Consider the following 20,080-nt stretch of genomic DNA (forward strand, 5'->3'; position numbering starts at 1 on the left):
AACGTCTAAATGTCTGAATAACATTTGAATTTTGACTGCTATGAAGCCCTTTTATTCTGTACTGTGTTCTCTCTGTCAAGCTCTTGGAATGTTTGGAAATCTGGGTTGACTGAGGCTCAGTTCAGGAAGGAATTTAATTCCCACTCACTTCCATAAGACTTGAGTGCTATGCAGTATCAGGGTCAAAGTGAGGCACACAGTCGTTCCCCTCCAGTTAACTTCCCTGCACAGGGGTATTTTTCCTAGAATAAATTTCTGCTCTAAATTATTTATTATTATTGCAAATGAGTACCCATGAGAACCATTGAATAGGCGAGTTTTCTCATTTGTGATATGAGTCCCAAGTCCACTTTGCTTGTCTTCAGTCATCTCAGCTAAATTAGATGACTAGGGCCCTACCAAATTCACAGCCATGAAAAACCTGTCACGGACCGTGAAATCTGGTCTTGTGTTTTTACTGCATATGATACAGATTTCACGGGGGAGACCAGCATTTCTCAATTGGGGTCCTGACCCAAAGGGAGATTGCAGGGGGTGGGAAGGTTATTTTAGGGGGGGTTGTGGTATTGCCACCCTTATTTCTATGTTGCCTGCAGAGCTGGGCGGCCAGAGAGCAGCGGCTCTTCACCAGGCGCCCAGCTCTGAAGGCAGCGTTCTGCCAGCAGCAGCGCAGAAGCAAGGGTGGCAATACCATACCATGCCACCCTTACCTCTGCACTGCTGCCGGAGAGTGGCGGCTGCTGACTGAGGGCCCAGCTCTGCAGGCAGCAGCAGAGATGAAAGGGTGGCAACACCATACCAGGCCATCCTTACTTCTGCGCTGGTGCTGGCTGCGACTCTGCCTTCAGAGCAGGGCTCCCGGCCAGCAGCCACCACTCTTCAGCTGCCCAGCTCTGAAGGCAGCGCCGCTGCCAGCAGCAGTGCAGAAGTAAGGGTAGCAGTACCGCAACCCCCCCTACAATACCGTTGCAGCCACTGCACAACTCCTTTTTGGGTCAGTACCGCTACAATTACAACACTGACATTTCAGATTTAAATAGCTGAAATCATGAAATTTACGATTTTTAAAATCCTATGACCGTGAAATTGACCAAAATGGACTGTGAATTTCATAGAGCCCTATAGATGACACATACCCAAGATTAATCTAGGAAGTACAGCTAGTTACAGAGGTTAAGCAACAAGATAACCTTGTTCTGCCTTTCCCTGTTCTTTCTTGCTAATGCAGCCTTGCAAAATTGTCCTTGAATATTTTCAGCCCAAGTACAAAATCTACTTGCTTGCTCTTTACCAGGCTGCTGACCATGGGAAATAAAACTGGATATTTTACTTGCTGGTCAAAAATAAAATGCTTTCCTTGACACTTTGCAAAATTGCACTTATGGATGTACATCAATACAACTGAAGTATGTATTGATGCTCCTGGAGTAAACTTTTGTGATTTCTGTCACTCTCCATTTTGTGCAGTGTAGTTGTAGCCATGTCTGCCCCAGGATAATATCTTTCATTGGACCAACTTCTACACAGAGCTCTTCTTTCCGTCTGGGAAAGGTATTTCCAGCATCACAGCAAAATGCAAGATGTAATGGATTGCAGCCCACTAACCCTCTCTTTTTGTCCTGTGACTGTAGAGGTGTTAACAGGCCACTCCACTTTGTATGGTCCCTTAGAATATGTGCAAACTAGTCATGCTAAACAATCTGTTCCATATTGCATTTTGCTCTAAAACTGGGAGTATCTTTCCCAGACCAGAAGAAGAGCTCTTTGTCTCAAAAGCTTGTTTCTCTCACCAAAAGATATTGGACCCACTTTGGACTTCACCCACTTTATTGCTAACAGTGATAAAGGTGAATTGGAATAAGTTAAGAAACTTTAATTAAAAAATGTTCAATTATAAATTAAGCAAAATATAAACTAGGGTAGAACCAAAGTAACAAATGTATTTGCACCTTTTTAAGAAAGAGGTTTTCATGAAGGAAAAATAGCAGATATTAGTTGGTGTAATTTAATTATACAGAGTGGGTGAAAATGTTTGGAACACATAGCATGCTAGTCACACTTATAGGTGAAAAGTTCCTGGTTCGCTATACTGACTTAGCGCAAGTTAGGTAAAAATCACCTTGAAATTCTTAAAATTGCAACAGATACTTTAAAATAACTGTGGTAAAACAAACTTTCTCTCAAACTGAATAAATCATAATTGTTATACTTCAAAAATATATTATGGACTAAACACAACTAAGGAAAATGTTATTGGTAATAGATTGATTTATCCCTCTCTTATCACAGTGAATTCTTAAATTTAAGTCTGTATTCTTGGTTCTGCCTAATAATGCTTGTGTTTTTCTCTTGTTTTCACAGGCCAAGGCTGCAAGCACAAAGGAAGTTTGCTCAATCCCAGCCAAACAGTCCCAGCACAACTCCAATAAAGATAGTGGAACCGTTATTACCCCCTCCAGCTACTCAGATTTCTGACCTCTCCAAAAGGAAGCCCAAGACAGAAGATTTCCTTACATTTCTCTGCCTTCGAGGTAGGAATTTTGCAGCAGCCTAGGGGAATAATCTGTAGTTCAGAGACCAAGCTGCAGTATCACACAGTACAGTCTAGCTGAATGCAGTGGTGCTGCCCTTGAACCTGTTGCACACATTTCCACCCAGTAGTCTGACTGTAGCTACAGTGGAGTAGCATTTTACTTCGTCGATATAAAGATTATAGAATTAGGCCAATAATAGAGCAAATGGAAATTACTTTTATGCTTAGCACTCTTTCTCCTTGTCCTTCCATCTCTCTCTCTCTCAATTATGTCTGATTGTATAAACTGAGGTCCTGCTTAACCCTCACAAGTACTTCTTTATTTCCACTAGGAGTTGAAATCTAGCTGGTTATTCCCTTCCTCTACGGAGTGTTCATTAACCGCTCTTCACCCCACCAGCTAAATCCCAGAGCAACAAGCTTTATCTGATTAGAAGAAAACGTTGATTTTGGTTTTGTCTTTGCATAAGAAAAATGTGTTTATTCAGTGGAATAACTTGTGCGTGTTCGCTATCTCACTGTAAAACCATAGTGGAAACAAGGCATCGGTAGGTCTAACCAGGAGGTAGGTAGATACGGTGAACCTCCTAGCTAGCCCGTGTCAGTTATCCCACTGAAAAAACCACACAGTTTTTTGGCAGTGAAAAGAAAGCCTTTGAATGACATATTGATAATTCTGTCTTGATTAAACCAGAGACTCGCTTGGAGTGCTGTACCTCATTGCTAGATCACACTTAGGCTCCCCCAGGGTGGGACTTTTTCATATCTTCCTCCCTCCCCTCCCCCAAGCAGAGGCCTGGTGATATTTTCCTCCTGTTTAATCTCTTGATTGTGGCATTAGACCTGCATTCTTAGGGTTACCATATTTAAAAAATAAAAAAAGAGGACACTCCACGGGCCCTGGCCCCGCCCCTTTCCCAAAGTCCCTGCCCTAACTCCCCCTCCTCCCTCCCAGCTACTCGAAAAGGGCTGCCCGAGCGCTACCGGCTTCACGGTTTGCCGGGCAGCCTCCAGACCCTGCGCTCCCGGCCAGCGCTTCCCCAGCGCAGCTGGAGCCCGGGAGGGGAAGCACCCAGCTGGGGGCGCAGGGTCTGGAGGCTGCCCGGCAAACCATGAAGCCGGTAGCGCTCAGGCTTCGGGCAGCCCCTATGCCTCCAGACCCTGCGCCCTCAGCCGGGCACTTCCCCTCCCGGGCTCCAGCTGCTGTGTTCCTCCCCTGACTCAGACTTCGGCTCTGTTTAAGAGCCAAGCTGCCCGAGCCAGCGCTGCCGGCTTTGGGCAGCCCCCGTGCCTCCAGACCCCGAGCCGATGGTCAGGCACTTCCGCGGGAGAGGAAGTGCCCGGCTGGTATTTTTCCCGGACATGTTCGGCTTTTTGGCAATTCCCCCCGGACGGGGGTTTGATTGCCAAAAAGCCAGACATGTCCGGGGAAAAACCGGACGTATGGTAACCCTATACATTCTAACCATTATTCCTTCATCTGAGAGTGCTGGAACTGCCGTCAGCCCCTTTATAGTTAGATGGTGCTCATGTGTAATGTGCCAGAGGGGTTGCTATTTTTGAAGTGGGGGCCACTTTGGCAAAAAAAAACCTTCAATGCGAGAGCCACATGGGGTGGGGCCGAGGGGTTCAGAGTGTGAGAGGTGGTCCAGGATAGGGCAGAGGGTGGGGTGCAGGGGGTGAGGGCTCTGGCTAAGGGTGGGGGCTCTTGGGTGGAGTTGGGGTTGAGGGGTTTGGGGTGCAGGAGGAAGTTCAGGGCTGGGGAAGAGGGTAGAGATGCAGGGGTGAGGGGTACGGGGTGGGGCTGGGGATGAGGGGTTCAGGGTGCAGGAGGGGGCTCGGGGCTGGGGATGAGAGGTTCAGGGTGCAGGAAGGGGCTCAGGGCTGGGACAGGGGGGTGAGGGCTCTGGCTGGGGGTGCAGGCTCTGGGGTGGGGCTGGGGATGAGGAGTTTGGGGTGCAGGCAGGCTGCCCCTGGACTGGGGCCAGAGGACTTCCTCCAGCCCTCTCCCTGCTGGCAGCAGCTAGCTCCGGGGAAGGGGCCTTTCTCCCCCCTGCCGGCAGGCAGTATGGGAGCTCCAGGGCCAGGGGAGAGACCCACAGCAGCCCTGCAAGCCCCAACTTGCTCCTCTCCCCAGTTCCCTCCCACCCCAAACTCTCTCCTCTTTATACCCTGCTGTGCGGCTATTTATATAGCCTGCTTTGCGGCCATGCAGTTTAAAGGGAATTTAGGGAGTAGCACTTAGGGTTGATGGGAGCCACCACTGGCTCGCAGAGCTTGCAATGAAGAACACTGCCATTACCCTTTCCTTCTTGTAGCCTGGTTGAAGGAGTGTGCCTTCATTACAGATAATGCCTGCCCTGCTTGCAGAATCCTAACGCAATGGGCTAATCCCCTGAGGTTTGCTACGTTTGCCTCATTTCTCAGTTACTACTGCCACTTTGCAGGTTCCTATTGCTTCTCTTACAGCACAGTTCCTCTCACTTGGAATACAACTGATCAGCATCAATCAGCTGCCTGCCTTGGTTTTCTCCTCCCAGTTCAGCATGGTTGAATTTTCCTATGCTTATGTATTCTGCTGCTAATGGCTTGGAACCAGGCTGCCAAGTTGTCTATCTTGACTCTCTCATCCAGTATGTAAAGTTGTCTTGTAATGGGGGATAGGGATGGAAGGTTTATTTATTTATTTATTTATAAAAGTAAAATATGGATTGTGAAAAGTAGCATCCAGTGGAGACTAAAATGCAGACTGAATCCCTTTCTACATTTCTGTGGATTAGATCTAATTTGCTGTGTGGTGATTTGCTCTGTCTGTTGGCAGCACGCTGCTGGAGTGCTCAGGGCCAATTGATGGATTCTGTTTGTGGGAAAATTCAGCTAATAAGTGTGTGCACATGCGTGCATTTGTACAGATATATTTTCTTCTCCTTATTAAATATGTATTGTTAAATCTCTCAAGGCCCCCACACCTATGGAGAGGTGACTTGAAAAGGGGGAGACTTTACCCCCAGCAATCTGACTTGAATAATGCGATATGAGATACAGGTATCTTCTCCTGATCCAGTGCTTCATGCAGCAAGATTTTTCTCTGAATAGTGAACATTTGGGTCTGGTATCTGTAATTTTCTTCTAATAGATGTTCTGCTGTAAAGTAACAGAAGTTTTATAAAGTTGTTGAAGGCCTGCAGTCAATTCCGAATTTCTTCAAGATCCAGAAATATGGGTGTTTTTCAAACAATATGTGCATGTAAACAAAAGGTTATAGATAGATTCCCTCCCCCAGGAAGTATTAGGATAAAAAATAAACCGTGGACAGCTCCATTGTCACTGTATAGGGTCTGAGAACAACATACAGGGACTCTGGGGGGAGAATTCCTCTGGCGCAGGCACTGCATTGGATTGCCTTAAACAGGGACATATTGGGGGAAGGAGCCTAGGGCAGGAGAGGGTGGGTGCGTGTCACTATGTCCATTCTGGCTTGTGCTTCAGGCAACAGGGAACACTGGGGAGTATGCCATAATTTAGAGGACCAGGCTGCTCTGAACTATGCTGGGACCATTGCAGTAGGGTACAGATCCTGTGCTGTGCCTGCAGGAGACAACAGGACTCCTGGAGGCAGAGCATCAAATATGGCCCTTAATGCACATTTTACACCTTCATTACCAGATTTTTTTTATGTATATATATATTTATTTATTTATTTTACTTATTTTTCACACACCTATAATATAAAAAGTTACAGGGAGAACAGATTGGACAAAGTTTATACAAAGGAACTTTACCCAATATGTGCAAGTAGCAGTGGTGGGGAAACTTTAAAGATTCCCTCCAGATTAAGCCTTTGTTTCCCAAGGAAAACACACAGCTGATCTCCAGTGGGAAGTCGGGAAACTTAGACTAGTTGGTGATTGTACTTGTTATGTTTCTTTCCCTAGTAAAATCTTTCCTAAAGTGACACTGCTGGGTTAAAATTCTTGCATTTAAAAAAAAAAATCTTACCTGTGTTACTAATAAACAGAGATCCTAGTTTTCTGTGATTAAAAAAAAAAAAAAAAAACCCAAAATTATCCAATTAGCCCCTCACCCCCATTAAAAAAAACCCGCATTTTTCGCCATTGAAAAGAAACACTGAACTTTAGTTTCCCTAGCCATAATATACGGTATATAGATTTCAGTTGTACATAATGTTTTATTAATATATTTACAATTTTTAAGCAAGTTTGAAGCCTGCCAGTGCCATCAATCATTATAATAAAATAAAACTAATAGAATAATCCAGTCACAGTGCATTGGTTCTTTACTGTTGTCAATGGCCTTGCTGTTTCTGCCTCTTGTTTTCGTTCCTTTTCATGCAGTTTGTTCAGAGCTTTGCATGTGTTCTACAATTGTCTGCCTTCAAATGTAATCTACAGAACAGCACGTTACCATCAACATGAAATTTGTCCATGCCAAACTCAGTGACATGGTCTTTAGGGGTGATAAAGTTTTCGGCATCTCTTCATAACTTTAATTACTCACAGCTGGAGACTGAAGTGAACTTTGAGATGCATTAAAACACAAATCCCTACACGCTGTTGAGTAACCTCTCTATATATGCCTGAAGCAGTTTATTGGAGTATGTTTAGCTATGTAAATTTAAGGCACACTAAAAAATCAACCACAAGAGGGGTAGGTCGCGTGCATTGAATAAGTGACACTGATACTTTCAGTAAAATTTAGCTAATAGTTAATATATGTACTTATTTTTTTCACAGAATGTAGAAAACTCTGTAAAATGCAAATTCTGCATTTTTTCCACGTTTTTCAGAGGCAAATGGATTTCAAGGATCTCTGCTATTAACACAAGGAATATTGAATCTAAAATAATTTTAAAAATATAAATTCCTCATTTTTCTCATTTTATTACATTTTGCTCAACATGGGCAATAATGACAGAATGGAAATAAAATTGAAATCCATCTGTCAATTTCTGATTAGTTTAAGTTTGTTGGATCTCATAACGCCAGACTGCAGTATTCTGCAAATGAATAAATGCTGCAAGAGAACATTGTTTAAAAATAACTTACTTTTTTGTTTTTAAAAAACATTTTGGTAGCCAGCCTTAGTTAAAAGTATGTTGTAGAAAACATCATTCTTAACCCTTAATGGACAAAAGAATGTCCTTTTAACATCGGGTAACCACAGTTTAAAAAAATTGAAAAACTGACATTTTCCCCACATCTTGCATTGTGATCCACAATTTTTTCCAAATGAAGTAGTTGAGGCTGTGGTTGACATACATTTGTAACACTATTTCCCTCCAAAGTCTTTATTCTGAATAAAATTATGAATCTAATGTCCTTTTTCAAATAAAGATTCAGAAATATTAAGGTTGACCCACTGCTATTTCCAAGTACTTGCAAATATTTTTGTGAAGGAAAAATCAATCTTGCTGCTGCTGTTGTGTGGTTAAACAAAGTGATTATGTAAGTGGGGTGAGAATTTAATTCTGGTGTGACTACCATAGAACACCCAATATCTCTTTCCATCCCCAGGACTCTTTAACACAGCTCCACCCCCATCCTTCAGTACAGACAACATTTTAAGATGGATTTTATACTAGTGATTGTTAAGCAGAAAAGAACATTTGAAGTTGATTTTAAACAGCTGGCTAGAACCATGGGACACAAGAGAATAGAAAGCCTGTCTTGTCTATGATTGAAGCAGCTTTCTCTCTTCAGATGTTACCATGATTAAATTAGATTATTAGAGTTGTAAAGCAGGTAAAACTATAGGTGGTGAATGGAGGAAATTTTTCCTCCTTTATAAATGGAGGAAAAATTCCAGTCAGATCTTCAAATCAGTTTGATTATCTCACTCACTCACACCAAGTAAGCACAATAAGACTTTTTTTTTAAATCAGTGCAATCACTTATTAAACACTAAGAGGCAAATTTTCAAAACTTTTCATGTGGGGTTTCAACTCTGCAGCTTCAGTTGTTACTAAGATCTGTGCTGCTATATCCCCACCCAATTCTTTTACAGTTTACCCTGGTATTGTAAGACACTGAAATTCATGGTAATTTATAGGTTTAGCAGTGATGTAATTGTTGGTAACATAGTATCACTAGACACATATAGAACATTTGTTCAGGTCTTTGAAAACTGTGCAGCGGGTCAGCTAATGACAGTCCTACAGGGTGATCCACTTGTGCAGAGTCTTGTTGATTTCAGTGGGACTCTTGTCACTTTGCAGGATTGGGAACTAGTTTGGCTGATAAGTCAGTAGTATGAGCTTTGTTGTCTCAGTGCGGATACCTGCTCAGTGACTGCTTGAAAACTACAATGTGATACAATACGGAGAGTACATTTTTTCCTAAATCATCTTGTTGAAAACAGAGTGTAAATGTATGGCACTGTATACATGTACTTTACGACAATTCCTCATTCTGAGAAAGGTGTACCACTCGGGCTAATTAGGCCAGTTTCACAGCAGTGGAGTTTTACACACTTCTGGTGGGCCTCTAAGTGTTGCTGTTCTGTTGGCTGTAGAGTGTATTTGGAATAAATTGTACACTGTGTCTCGTATTTCATAAGGCAGTGGGGAAATGAAGCGGCCCTATTGGGTTTCCTGCTCAAATTCCTTTTACAGATGGTATACAAAATATCAAACCTTGATGTTAAAGTCCATGAGGACTTAGAGTTTTGCATCCCTTCATAAAAGCGTTACAGTCCTTTAAAGTATTGAACAAATGCTCATATAAAGTGACTCTTACCTCCCAATAGAAGCTAATGAAATAGCTCTGTTTCTCTGTGAAGCTGATCTCTTTCTCTCTGTAAGTGACTTCAAGAAGATACACTGAGCTTTGTAAACTTACAACTACCATCTGTACTTTGTGAAACGAACGTTTATACCGCACTTTTCCCTGTAAGTACAGTAATTTAAAAATTCCAGTAACAGCAAGAACTTCACTCTTCCCTTGAGGAGGGAAGGTTTTTCTTTATGGCTTTTAACATCCAAAAATGTAGCTGGAAAGTCTAATTGAATTCCAGGAACGTGGAACATTACATACAGGCTGTTGGTGGAAGACAGCGGGACTCCACAAAGGGCAAAGAGGCCCATGCTTAGAGAACCCTTTGTAGGACTGGGGTCTATATTACTTTGGGTTCTTCTTTATTTCTCTGAAAGTTTATGATTCTAATTATTCTTTTTAAACATGCTCTAATTTAAGTGAGGAGAGAATTTACTAATTCCTGCTTGTTTTCGGTAGCACAAATTGTGAGGGCTGTGAACACTTTTGAAATTACTATTCATTGATTTTTCAAACTCTTCACTTGAAAATGGGCATTAATGGGCATTTTAAATTTTGTTCTGTTTTGAAAAAGCCATCTGGCTAAGACAAAAGAATGTTAACAATTAATAGGTGTATTTTCAAAGTATTTAGAATACAGCATTGACCAGGCTTGGCAGAATTCCTGTTCCTTCATTATTTTTAGTTTTTAAATCATGCCCCAAAATTTCCAGCATGAGAAGGAATGGAATAGTGCAGAGACATCTGAAGTGTTTGCCTGCAGTGTTCTTATCTTTAAATAGCTTCTTTGAAGGAGCCCATGTGCCCTTTGCCAGAGGCATAATTAGTATCTTTCAGTAGTGCATGTGGAGAGGAATGTGTCAGCTTTATACTGTAGTACAATAGCCTGTACTTTTACTGTATTTTCTGTGACTGAGATCACATTATTCCTAATAGCTTCTGTTTTAAGTTGCCTTTACCCCCCTACAATTATTTACAGGTTTAAAATGTTAATGGAGCAATAAAAGTTAGGGAGTTGGTTGTCTTTCCACTCCATCTCTACCCTTCAGGGGAGATGAGCTCTTCAGGGGAGGTAATAGTAGCAAAGACGATGATTAGTAGCCAGCATTTGAAAGCTTTCCCAGGGTCAGTTTTCAAAATAAGCTGAAGGTCTGGGAACTAGGTTTTATTGATTTTTAGGGATTCCTAAATAGAGGCATCTCAGTAATTAAGGCCTCAAAATACAGCTTTCAGACTGTGCTAACAGAACTTCTGGCCTTTCATAACCCAAAACACACAATTCTTCATTCTTTCAAGTGATTTAACAATTTCATCAATTTTACAGTGCTGCAGTGTTGCGAAAACGTGTGCAAACAGCAAACTCCACTGTCACTGCAGCAAAGATGTGCATATTTTTCCAAACTTTGGCACCTTTCACCATTCCAGTGACCCTGTCCTCCTGAAGTGACCCATACCTGCTGATGGGGAGGGAGGACATAATTCAAAAGCACAGCTCAAGTCACGCCCCCACCTCCTTACCCTCAGTCTCCCTCCTCAGAAAGCTGCAGCCTCTCCATGCAGCTCCCAGCTGTTGCTTCTGCCTCTGCCCACGGGGAGCAGCTCACCAGCTCTGGCAGCTGCCCCACAGGGAGGGGGCCCAGCCGCATCATGTGACCCGGCAGAAATCTGGGGGCGCACATGACCCCGGGTGCCTCCCCTGGCCACGTGTTGCCTCTGCTGTCCTCGCACAATCATCCCACCCTTAAATAGGCCATGGGGCAGGTGTCACGTTTTGGGGTGCAGTTGAGAGCAATGAGAGGTTGGGCCCCTGTTAGTGTTAGAACACTGAGTGCCACTCTGCTGTTGTAGCTCTCTGTGTGGACGCTCCAGCCAGCATACACACATGCACTGGGTGTCTCTGTGTTAAGCAGCCTTGGTCAGCAACTCTTGACTCCATCAGCCTGCTTGTCACATCACAGCCACGCTCTGGTCTCCACCACCCTTGGTTGTGAGTAGACAAGTGGCCCAAGATAGCCAGAATCCTGAATTCCCCAAAAATAGTCCACCCTGAAATATTCAGTAATAAGACCTGTTGCTTCTTTAAAGAGACAAAAGCACAGCAGCTTGTGGCTTTAGCTGGTATTTTTAATAATCACTGCAATTCAGATACAGCACTGGGTTGATTTAGAATAAAAGCAAAACCGGTGTATTGAATCAAAAAGAGAGATTTTAAGTAAGTTCCGATTTAAAGGTTAAAGTCAAATGCTTACAAACAAAAGTGAAAACATGCTTCTAAAAGTCTAAAACTTAATCTAGCAAGATAGTCTTTGTTCAAGATGGTTTCTCTCTCTCTCTCCCCCCACAGTCTTCTTTCCAGCTTTTTACTTTTTAGCTTTGTTTTTTGTCTCCTTAAGGTGAAGGGTAACTTGGGGTTCTTTGCCCCTCCCTTTGACAGTCCAATAAACCTTTGAAATATATTCTTCTGAAGGGTACCCCCAGATAAAGTTAATTAGTTCATGCTGAGTAAAGGAGCCACAAGGTTTGGAAGATAAGGCTTCTTGAGTACCACAGCTGCTGTTGGTTTTTACTATGCAAATTCTCTCTTCCTGCTGCAATCTCCGATACAAATGAATAGCCCATTGAATCTGGGCCACACCTGGTTTGAGGTATTGGCCCCTTTCCGTTGTCTGGAGAAAACTTAGCATTTGTCCATCTTTTAGTCACAGACTTTAAAACATAACATTAGTAAAGATCCATAATTTCACATACAGCCTTGTTATATATGTTTTACAATAGTATTACTGACCAGTGTGGAGTTAGTTTTCAGATGTTGTCTCACAAGGTGTATTTTGTACAAAAATTATCGCAGTAGTATGTAGGGTGTGAACAGAGGGGTGCCTAAGGTCACAGCTGGGTGGATTGATTTAAATCAAAGTGGTTTAAATCAGCAACTTAAATCGTGATTTAAATCAAGTGGAAAGTCTCAATTTAAATAATTGATTTTCATAAACTTTCCATTTGTACTTCGGTTACTTTCTAAAGAAAGGTGCATTTTAACTGGTTGATATAGCTATTAAAACATGTTAATTTACAATTAAATAGAGCCTTTACATTAGATTTGGTACCATCTTTTTGCTACCTAGGAGGGTACATTATAACCATGTACATTTATTTAAGCAATCATATAACTTAATATTTTCAGATGCTGATTAATTGTACATTTTTAGTATGTTCAGATAGGAAGAAACTATAAAATAAGACAAGGAGTCCGGTGGCACCTTAAAGACTAACAGATTTATTTGGGCATAAGCTTTTGTGGGTAAAAAACCTCACTTCTTCAGTTGCATGGAGTGAAAGTTACAGATGCAGGCATTATATAATGACACAGTCCAATAAGCCTGTCATTATATAATGCCTGCATCTGTAACTTGCACTCCATGGATCTGAAGAAGTGAGGTTTTTTACCCACGAAAGCTTATGCCCAAATAAATCTGTTAGTCTTTAAGGTGCCACCGGACTCCATGTTGTTTTTGTGGACCTGGACTCCATGTTGTTTTTGTGGATACAGACTAACTCAGCTAACCCTGATATAAAATAAGAGTATGAGACCACCCCGGGAGGTAGGAGGGGGAAGGGTTAATGGATGATCCTTATGAGATACATGAGGGTATCTCCTGGAGTCAGAGGCTGGGTCCCAACACCTGTGATGACTTTGATAGTCTCTTGCACTGGGGTGCACAGCCCTGGGTCCCCCACAGGATCAAGCCCTTAATACAGTACGTGACCTATTGTGCCATATTTATAAAGACTGACCTCAAAAGTTTGATGTTTTCCTCCTGATTCTTTCTTTATATAGCAAAGGCAGCCTTTAAAACCAAATTTTTAATAGAAGCTCTTGGATTCAGCATTTTTTTTTAATTTAAGTGTTTTAAGAGATTATAATTTTTTAGATCTTAACATATTTTATATTAAATTCAGATTTAATTTAAAACAGGCTTAGTTTAAAAAAAAGAAAAACTTATTATAATCTAAATAAAAGAAAAGGAGATTAACAGTTAAAAAAAAATCAAGAAAAAAAATAAATTTTTATTCCCTCTGCTGTGGTGTACCCCTTAACTGTTGTCATTTTCCTGGGTGGAAAATGTAGTGGCCTATTGTCTCCATCCTCTGCTATCTTAACAGGGCATATCTCCTCTGTGTATGTCGTAACATTTTTAAACTACACCCGTCATAGACTTTAAAGTCAAAAGGGACCATCATGGTAATCTAGCCTGACCTCCTGCACAATGCAGGCCACAGAACTTCACCATTCCTGAAATAGACCCCTAACCTCTGGCTGAGTTACTGAAGTCCTCAAGTCATGGTTTAAAGACTTCAAGTTACAGAGAATTCGCCATTTACACTACTTTAAACCTGCAAGTGACCCCTGCCCCAGGCTGCGGAGGAAGGTGAAAACCCCCAGGGTCTCTGCCAATCTGACTTGGGGGCAAATTCATTCCTGACCCCAAATATGGCGATCAGTTAGACCCGAGGGCAAGACCTCCAGCCAGACACCTGGGAAATAATTCTCTGTAGTAACTCACCCATCCTAGTGTCCCTTCTCCAGCCATTGGAGATATTTTCTGCTAGGAGTTGCAGATCGGCTACATGCTATTGTAGGCAGTTCCATCATACCATCCCCTCCATAAATGTATCCAGCTCAGTCTTGAAGCCAGTCAGGTTTTTTTGCCTCCACTGTTCCCCTTGGAAGGCTCTTCCAGTACTTCACTCCTCTGATGGTTAGAAACCTTCATCTAATTTTGAACCTAAACTTGTTGATGGCCGGTTTTTTATTTATTTATTTATTTATTTATTTATTTATATTTATATATATATATATTTGTTCTTGTGTCCACATCGGCGCTTAACTTAAATAATTCCTCTCCTTCCTTGGTATTTATCCTGCTGATGTATTTACAGAGAGCAATCCTATCTCCCCTCAGCCTTCTTTTGGTTAGGCTAAACAAGCCAAGCTCTTTGAGTCTCCTCTAATAATATGGTAGGTTTTCCATTCCTCGGATCATCCTAGCAGTCCTCCTCTGCACCTGTTCCAGTTTGAATTAATCTTTCTTAAACATGGGAGTCCAGAACTGCACCCAGTATTCCAGATGAGGTTTCACCAGTGCCTTGTATAACACTTCCCTGTCTCTACTGAAAATACTTTGCCTGATGCATCCTAGGACTGCATTAGCCTTTTTCACAGCTGCATCACATTGGTGGTTTGTAGTCATCCTGTGATGAACCAGTGCGCCCAGGTCTTTCTCCTCCTGTCATTTCCAACTTCAGTCTCTTAGGGACTACATAAGAACTATACAGACAGGTTAAAGAAAGCCAAATAAGATCATTCCAATCAAATGGCAAGTTTACCAATATGAAAGGAGGGCATTAAAATGCTGACATTTTGGGAGGAGAAGATGATTTTTAATTGCTTCATAACCTTGATTAGCTTAATTCTAAAATACAAGGAATTGCAACATGAAGACTTAAGGCAGTTTTAAAAAAAACTGGAAGGTGATTTTCATAGCTGGTTTGTGGTACAGTACTACATGAATTGGGCATTTGAAGTTGGGCTTTTAGCATGACAAGAAATAATAAGAATTAATCCTGTATCTTTTGTGTAAGCTTTGAAGTGAACAGATTTTAATTGCTTGAATCATTCCATTAATGATATTACATTTCTATATAACACCTTTCATCCCAGAGAATCCTAAAGCCTTTTTCAAAATTTAAGACTAATACACAGTGCTCTGCCAGAGATAAAGCTTTTCTCTTATGTGGTATGAAAAATAAATATACGTTGCATATGGGATCACTTCACCCACCAGTAAAATATGATGCTGTGCATTGTTAAAAGTGGTTTAAGACAGGAAGTAAAGAATAAAGCATTAATTTACGCTGTAATGGTAGAGGTTTAAAACCTTACAAAGCACACACTAGCCAGAAGAGCATATACAAGATAATGGTGGAAACCATAGTATTGAGGTACGAGTGATGAAAGTCTACTGACCTCCCTACTTCCGCAGTTGATAGGTATTCTGCTAGGATGCAGTCCGGACCTCTATCTTTCATACCAACTTCTGGCTGGAAGATGTTTGATAAATTGGAAATGCAGCTAGAAGGCAGAAGGAACTTTGTTTTTTCTCTACTCTGTAGCATCCCAAGTGCGGCAGAGGAATCAAGATTCTCCCTTATGCTGCCCCCTTACCTCCACTCACATGAATGACTTCAGTGCCTGCTTCTGCTGCTGTTCATATATTGCTGTAGCAGTGTGAAATTGACTTGATTCTAGTAACAAGAGGGGACTGGTCTTCTAGGTTCTCTTCCTGTCTGTACCACTGACTCACTGTAGAACTATAGGCAAGCTAATTAGACTTTCGATGCCTATTTGTAAAATGGGGATAACATTTCACTACTTTATAGAGGTATTGATGTCACTGTGGTGTTGGCCTTCGTAAGCCCGTATCTGTGAACCCTCTGATTTTTGTAATTCTAGAAGTGTTATGGCTATTTTTTACTTTAATTTTAAAGGAACAAAAAATCTCTCTCCCATCATGTGATGACACACATGAAAATGCAGACCAGGTGCTAGGGTTTGATGTCTATTGTCAGTGTGAAAATGTTAGGAAATATAACAATTATTCCCAACCCCCATTCCATCTCCGTCCTTCCACATGCCATATGTGCTGCTACTAATGGTGCTAGGGCTAGTTCAAACTCCCTCCTGGCTGCCAACCTGCAGGTGGAGATAGCTCTTCTGCTGAGCAGCACAAGGAACCTCTGACCACAAAGAGGAATAGCTTAGTAACGTAAGAAGCATGGTCGGGTGGAATAAGTATGAGAATGAGTTCTAATTCAAAACTAATCCTAGTTCTGAGACTAGTTCCCTCTATTGCTTTGATATGGTCAAGTCACTTATTCTTTCTGCCTTAGCTTCCCTATTTTTAAAATGAGAGGTAATGTACCTGCATGGGTTCTATGATGAGTAGATAGTTAATGTTCGTATAAGTGCTGAATGCTAGAGTGGGGAGGAAGAACTATGACAAGACAAGGGGGACTTGTAGAAGAGCATACAGGAAGTAAAGGAGTACTAGAACGGAGAGCAAAGAAAAATATAAGGTATGAAGGGGAGAGCAAGGGGAAGATCTAACAGCCAGTAGGGTGAATTGTTTCATCTCCAGCACTGAAGATTGGGAATGCTAGTGTATACAAGGAGCTGACAGCATTTTAACCACGTGTTGTAAAAGGGAAGCAATAGGAAGAAATTTGATGCTGTTTTTCAAAGAGAAGGAGAACAATAAATAGAAATGAGAAAAGAGATCGTAGGTTATACCAGCAAGGGTCTTTGCACAAGTGTGGCATGGGTTAGAACATTTCAATGTATGTTCCTTTCTTATTGTGTTTCCTTGGTTGATGTTTTATAACCTGAGTTTTGAGAACATTCAGACTACTAAGATAACCAACAAATGATTTTATTGAAAATGGAGACTGTGTCCACCCTACTTCCTTTATTATATAGTAAAGGCCTACAGATTAGACAACACATGGTTAAAATGCTGTCAGCTTAGGGTTGCCAGGTGTCCGGTTTTCGACTGGAAAGTCCAGTCGAAAAGGGAACCTAGCAGAGTCCAGTCAGGACTGCTGACTAGACGCTTAAAGTCCGGTCACCTGCAGTAACCAGTCTCTGCCACTGGGGGTGTGTGGAAGAGCTGCTGCTGCAGTCTGGAGGAGCAGTGGAGCACTCAGGAACAGCTCCATCGGAGAGGAACCTGCGGCTCCCCTGTTCTGCCCCGAGTGCGGCTCTCCCTACCCCACTCACCCCCCACCCCCAGAGCATGACGCTCTCTCCCCTGCCCCAGTCACCTCTCTGCCCCTAGAGTGTGGCTCTCCCTTTCCTACCCTGCCCCAGTTACTCACATCCGGAGCCCAGCTCTCTTTCCAAAATCCTGCCCCAGTCACCTCTACACCCCTAGAGCCCTGCTCAGGGGGAGGGAGGGTAGAGACTGCAGCACGTGATTTTTGTTTCTTTGGTAGGTCACCTGTATTGCTGGCTGCTCTGGAGTCACTAGTTAAATAACCTACCATTCATGAGAAAGTAAAACCTTCTGGCAGCCAAGGATCTAGTGAATTATCAGAATCCCAACATTTTTGTTGAATTGTCCCTTGGAGGGAAAAATGCTGGCAACTGTGCATGATTTTGAACCAAACACAAGCAGCTGCTCTGCACTTCTGCAGTGAGAGAGGTTGATGATGGAACAGAGAGTCCTCCTGCATAAAATAGCCAGTTAGTATTTGTGGAAGCACCAGTGAGAGCAGTCTTGATGGCACTCCAACTGAAGTCCAAATCCTGTTCATAGTGATCTGATCATGGTGGAAGGAGTGTTAAGTTTTTGTGTATGTGTGCGTGTGAATGAGAGAGAGAAATTGCTCAACCCTAGAGGTTGGAGTAAAATTGCTCTAATTGCTTTGAGATCTTCAGATAAGAAATCTTATACAGGTCCCCCTGTTTTTTTTTACCATCCAGTATCCTACTACCTATCTTGTGTCTGTGTCTGTCTCATCTACCAGAAAGATGAAAATTATTTTTGTTCTGAACATTCCCATTGATCTCTAGCTTTCCCCTTCCCCTTCTCCTTCCCCCGAAGGATAAACAATTGTCCCATGCTCCACTGCTTTCACAAGCTGCTTTAAAAGGAAAAAAGGAGAAATTGGGCTGTATGTCATAGCTATAACACCAGGCAGTTCATGGTCCAGTGATGATGGAGGGAGCATGATTTGAAGGGCAGTGTGCGTATGTGCTCCTTGCCTCGCTTGCACACTTTGGATATACGCGTCTCCAAGTTATTCAGGCACCAGAGAACTCTGTCCCATTTGATTATTCCTGCATGTGGAATTAAATAAATGAAATATAGTTGCTCTCCCCATTGGAGGTTACATATCTGATTCTCAATAAGGCTCCATTATGCCACCTTCACAGTATAAAAGGGCCATAAAATGTGGGTATAAATTGTTTACTCCCCCTTTAAGGACCATTTACACTGCCTGCCAGAGCAGCATAAAGGGGGCCTAATTGTAAATGAGAATTTGGCCCTGTATATTTAGCCCAGAGGTGCAGGCATGTCAGCCCTATTCAGAAGGCAAGATTTTTCCACCTGTGTGCCGCCCCAAAATGGGGCCTTATGTCAAAGGCAGGGAAAAACCAAACCTTCACAAAAGGCCAGTCGTGTAGTGTTTGGCATGCCATATATTTATTGGGTCAGGTTTAAGGCGCGCATACCTGCCTCATTCTTAAATCACTGTGACGGCTTAAATTGTTTTAGTGTTTTTCAAAAGCACAGCTGGGCTATGTTTAATTGTTCGAAGAAATAAGAGAAGGGGGCTTAAGGGGGAGTCTGTGTAAATAATTGAGGAAGAAGAATCCAATTTTGCAGAAACCGCAGCCCAAATTAGAGAGAAGGCTGTTGGATTGAAATGATTTCTGTTGTGGTTGTAACATACCACAATTTGATTTCTGTCCAGATGAAAACATTTGGTTTGCACTTCAGTAAACATTGCAGAAACACTGCCAGCTAATTTTGAAGAGTAACAAAATACTACTTTTGGCAAAACAGAGACTTTCCATACTCCTGAGTCCATAGCTCTGACCCAAATTCGTTTTTTTTCTTCCAGCTTTGTTAATGCTCTTATATAATCTAAGGCAAAAATGCCTGTAATTTCATAGGAAACAGTATCTTTTATTTTGAGGGGAGGGGAATTGAACATTTGACAAATCAAAAATATTTAATACTCACATTTGTCTTTTAAACTTGCCAAAAAGAGAGCATCGTTTGTTCTATTGCATCAGCCACTTTCTTCTGAGGTTGCAGCGTAGGTGTGTGCAAGTAGTGTAGGTAGCTGCCTGACTTCAAAACCCCCTACTTACATATGCACATTGAATTATATGCAAACTTAAGGGCATGTCTTCACGAGCAACATTAGCGCTGTCGCTTTATCGTGGCTGTGTAGTCGCAGCACCAGTGCTCAGTCTCCTAGTGCTGTAAAAAACCCACCCTCACGATAGGAATAGCTACCAGCGCTGGGAGTGTGGCTCCCAGTGCCGGTGCACTGTCTACACTGCCACTATACAGCGCTGAAAATTGCAGCGCTCAGGGGGTGTTTTTTCACACCCCTGAGCGAGAAAGTTGCAGCGTTGTAAAGTGGCAGCGTAGACGCTGCCTAAGTTTTGCACATGAAAAGAATGTGCAAATTTTTTTGAACATTTTGCTCTGAGGATTATTAAAGGAAGTACATCAATTTAAAAATCCCACTTCCGTCTGACTTTTTTTATTATTCCTATTGTTATACAAATAACACTTAAGATGACTAATTGAAAGAGATTTAAATAACAATTAGATTCTTTACTTGTGCATAAGGCAACACTTTGTGTATAGTCAGTTTCATTGTTTCCCCTATATAGTCCATTTCCTTTGTGTAGATCTTTCACAGAACATCAGAAAAGAGGACAACACTTACAAGAAAGAGATAAATGTAATTGTGAAACCACAGATGTTGGCAGATTACCTGAAAATACATTTAGCTCATTTTTAATAAAAGAACCGGAAGAGATGAGTTCAAAATTAGCTGTTGACAGAAAGAGATCTTGGAGTCTGTGAAAACTTCACCTCAATGCATAGTAGTGGTCAAAAAGGCTGACAAAATGCTAGGAACTATTGGGGAAGGGATAGAAAATAAGACTGAAAAT

The 20,080-nt window shown here is 42.0% G+C and overlaps 1 protein-coding gene across 1 annotated transcript in view; it reads left to right on the top strand.

The window, feature by feature from the left end:
* JARID2 (jumonji and AT-rich interaction domain containing 2) overlaps window positions 1-20,080 on the top strand; it is a 323,190-nt gene that overhangs the window by 233,313 nt on the left and 69,797 nt on the right. The window contains 1 exon segment of the mRNA XM_054017985.1: window positions 2,362-2,531. Coding sequence (XP_053873960.1) covers window positions 2,362-2,531 — 170 coding nt within the window.

Source organism: Malaclemys terrapin, chromosome 2 (assembly GCF_027887155.1).
Source record: "Malaclemys terrapin pileata isolate rMalTer1 chromosome 2, rMalTer1.hap1, whole genome shotgun sequence".
Taxonomy (NCBI): Eukaryota; Metazoa; Chordata; order Testudines; family Emydidae; genus Malaclemys; species Malaclemys terrapin.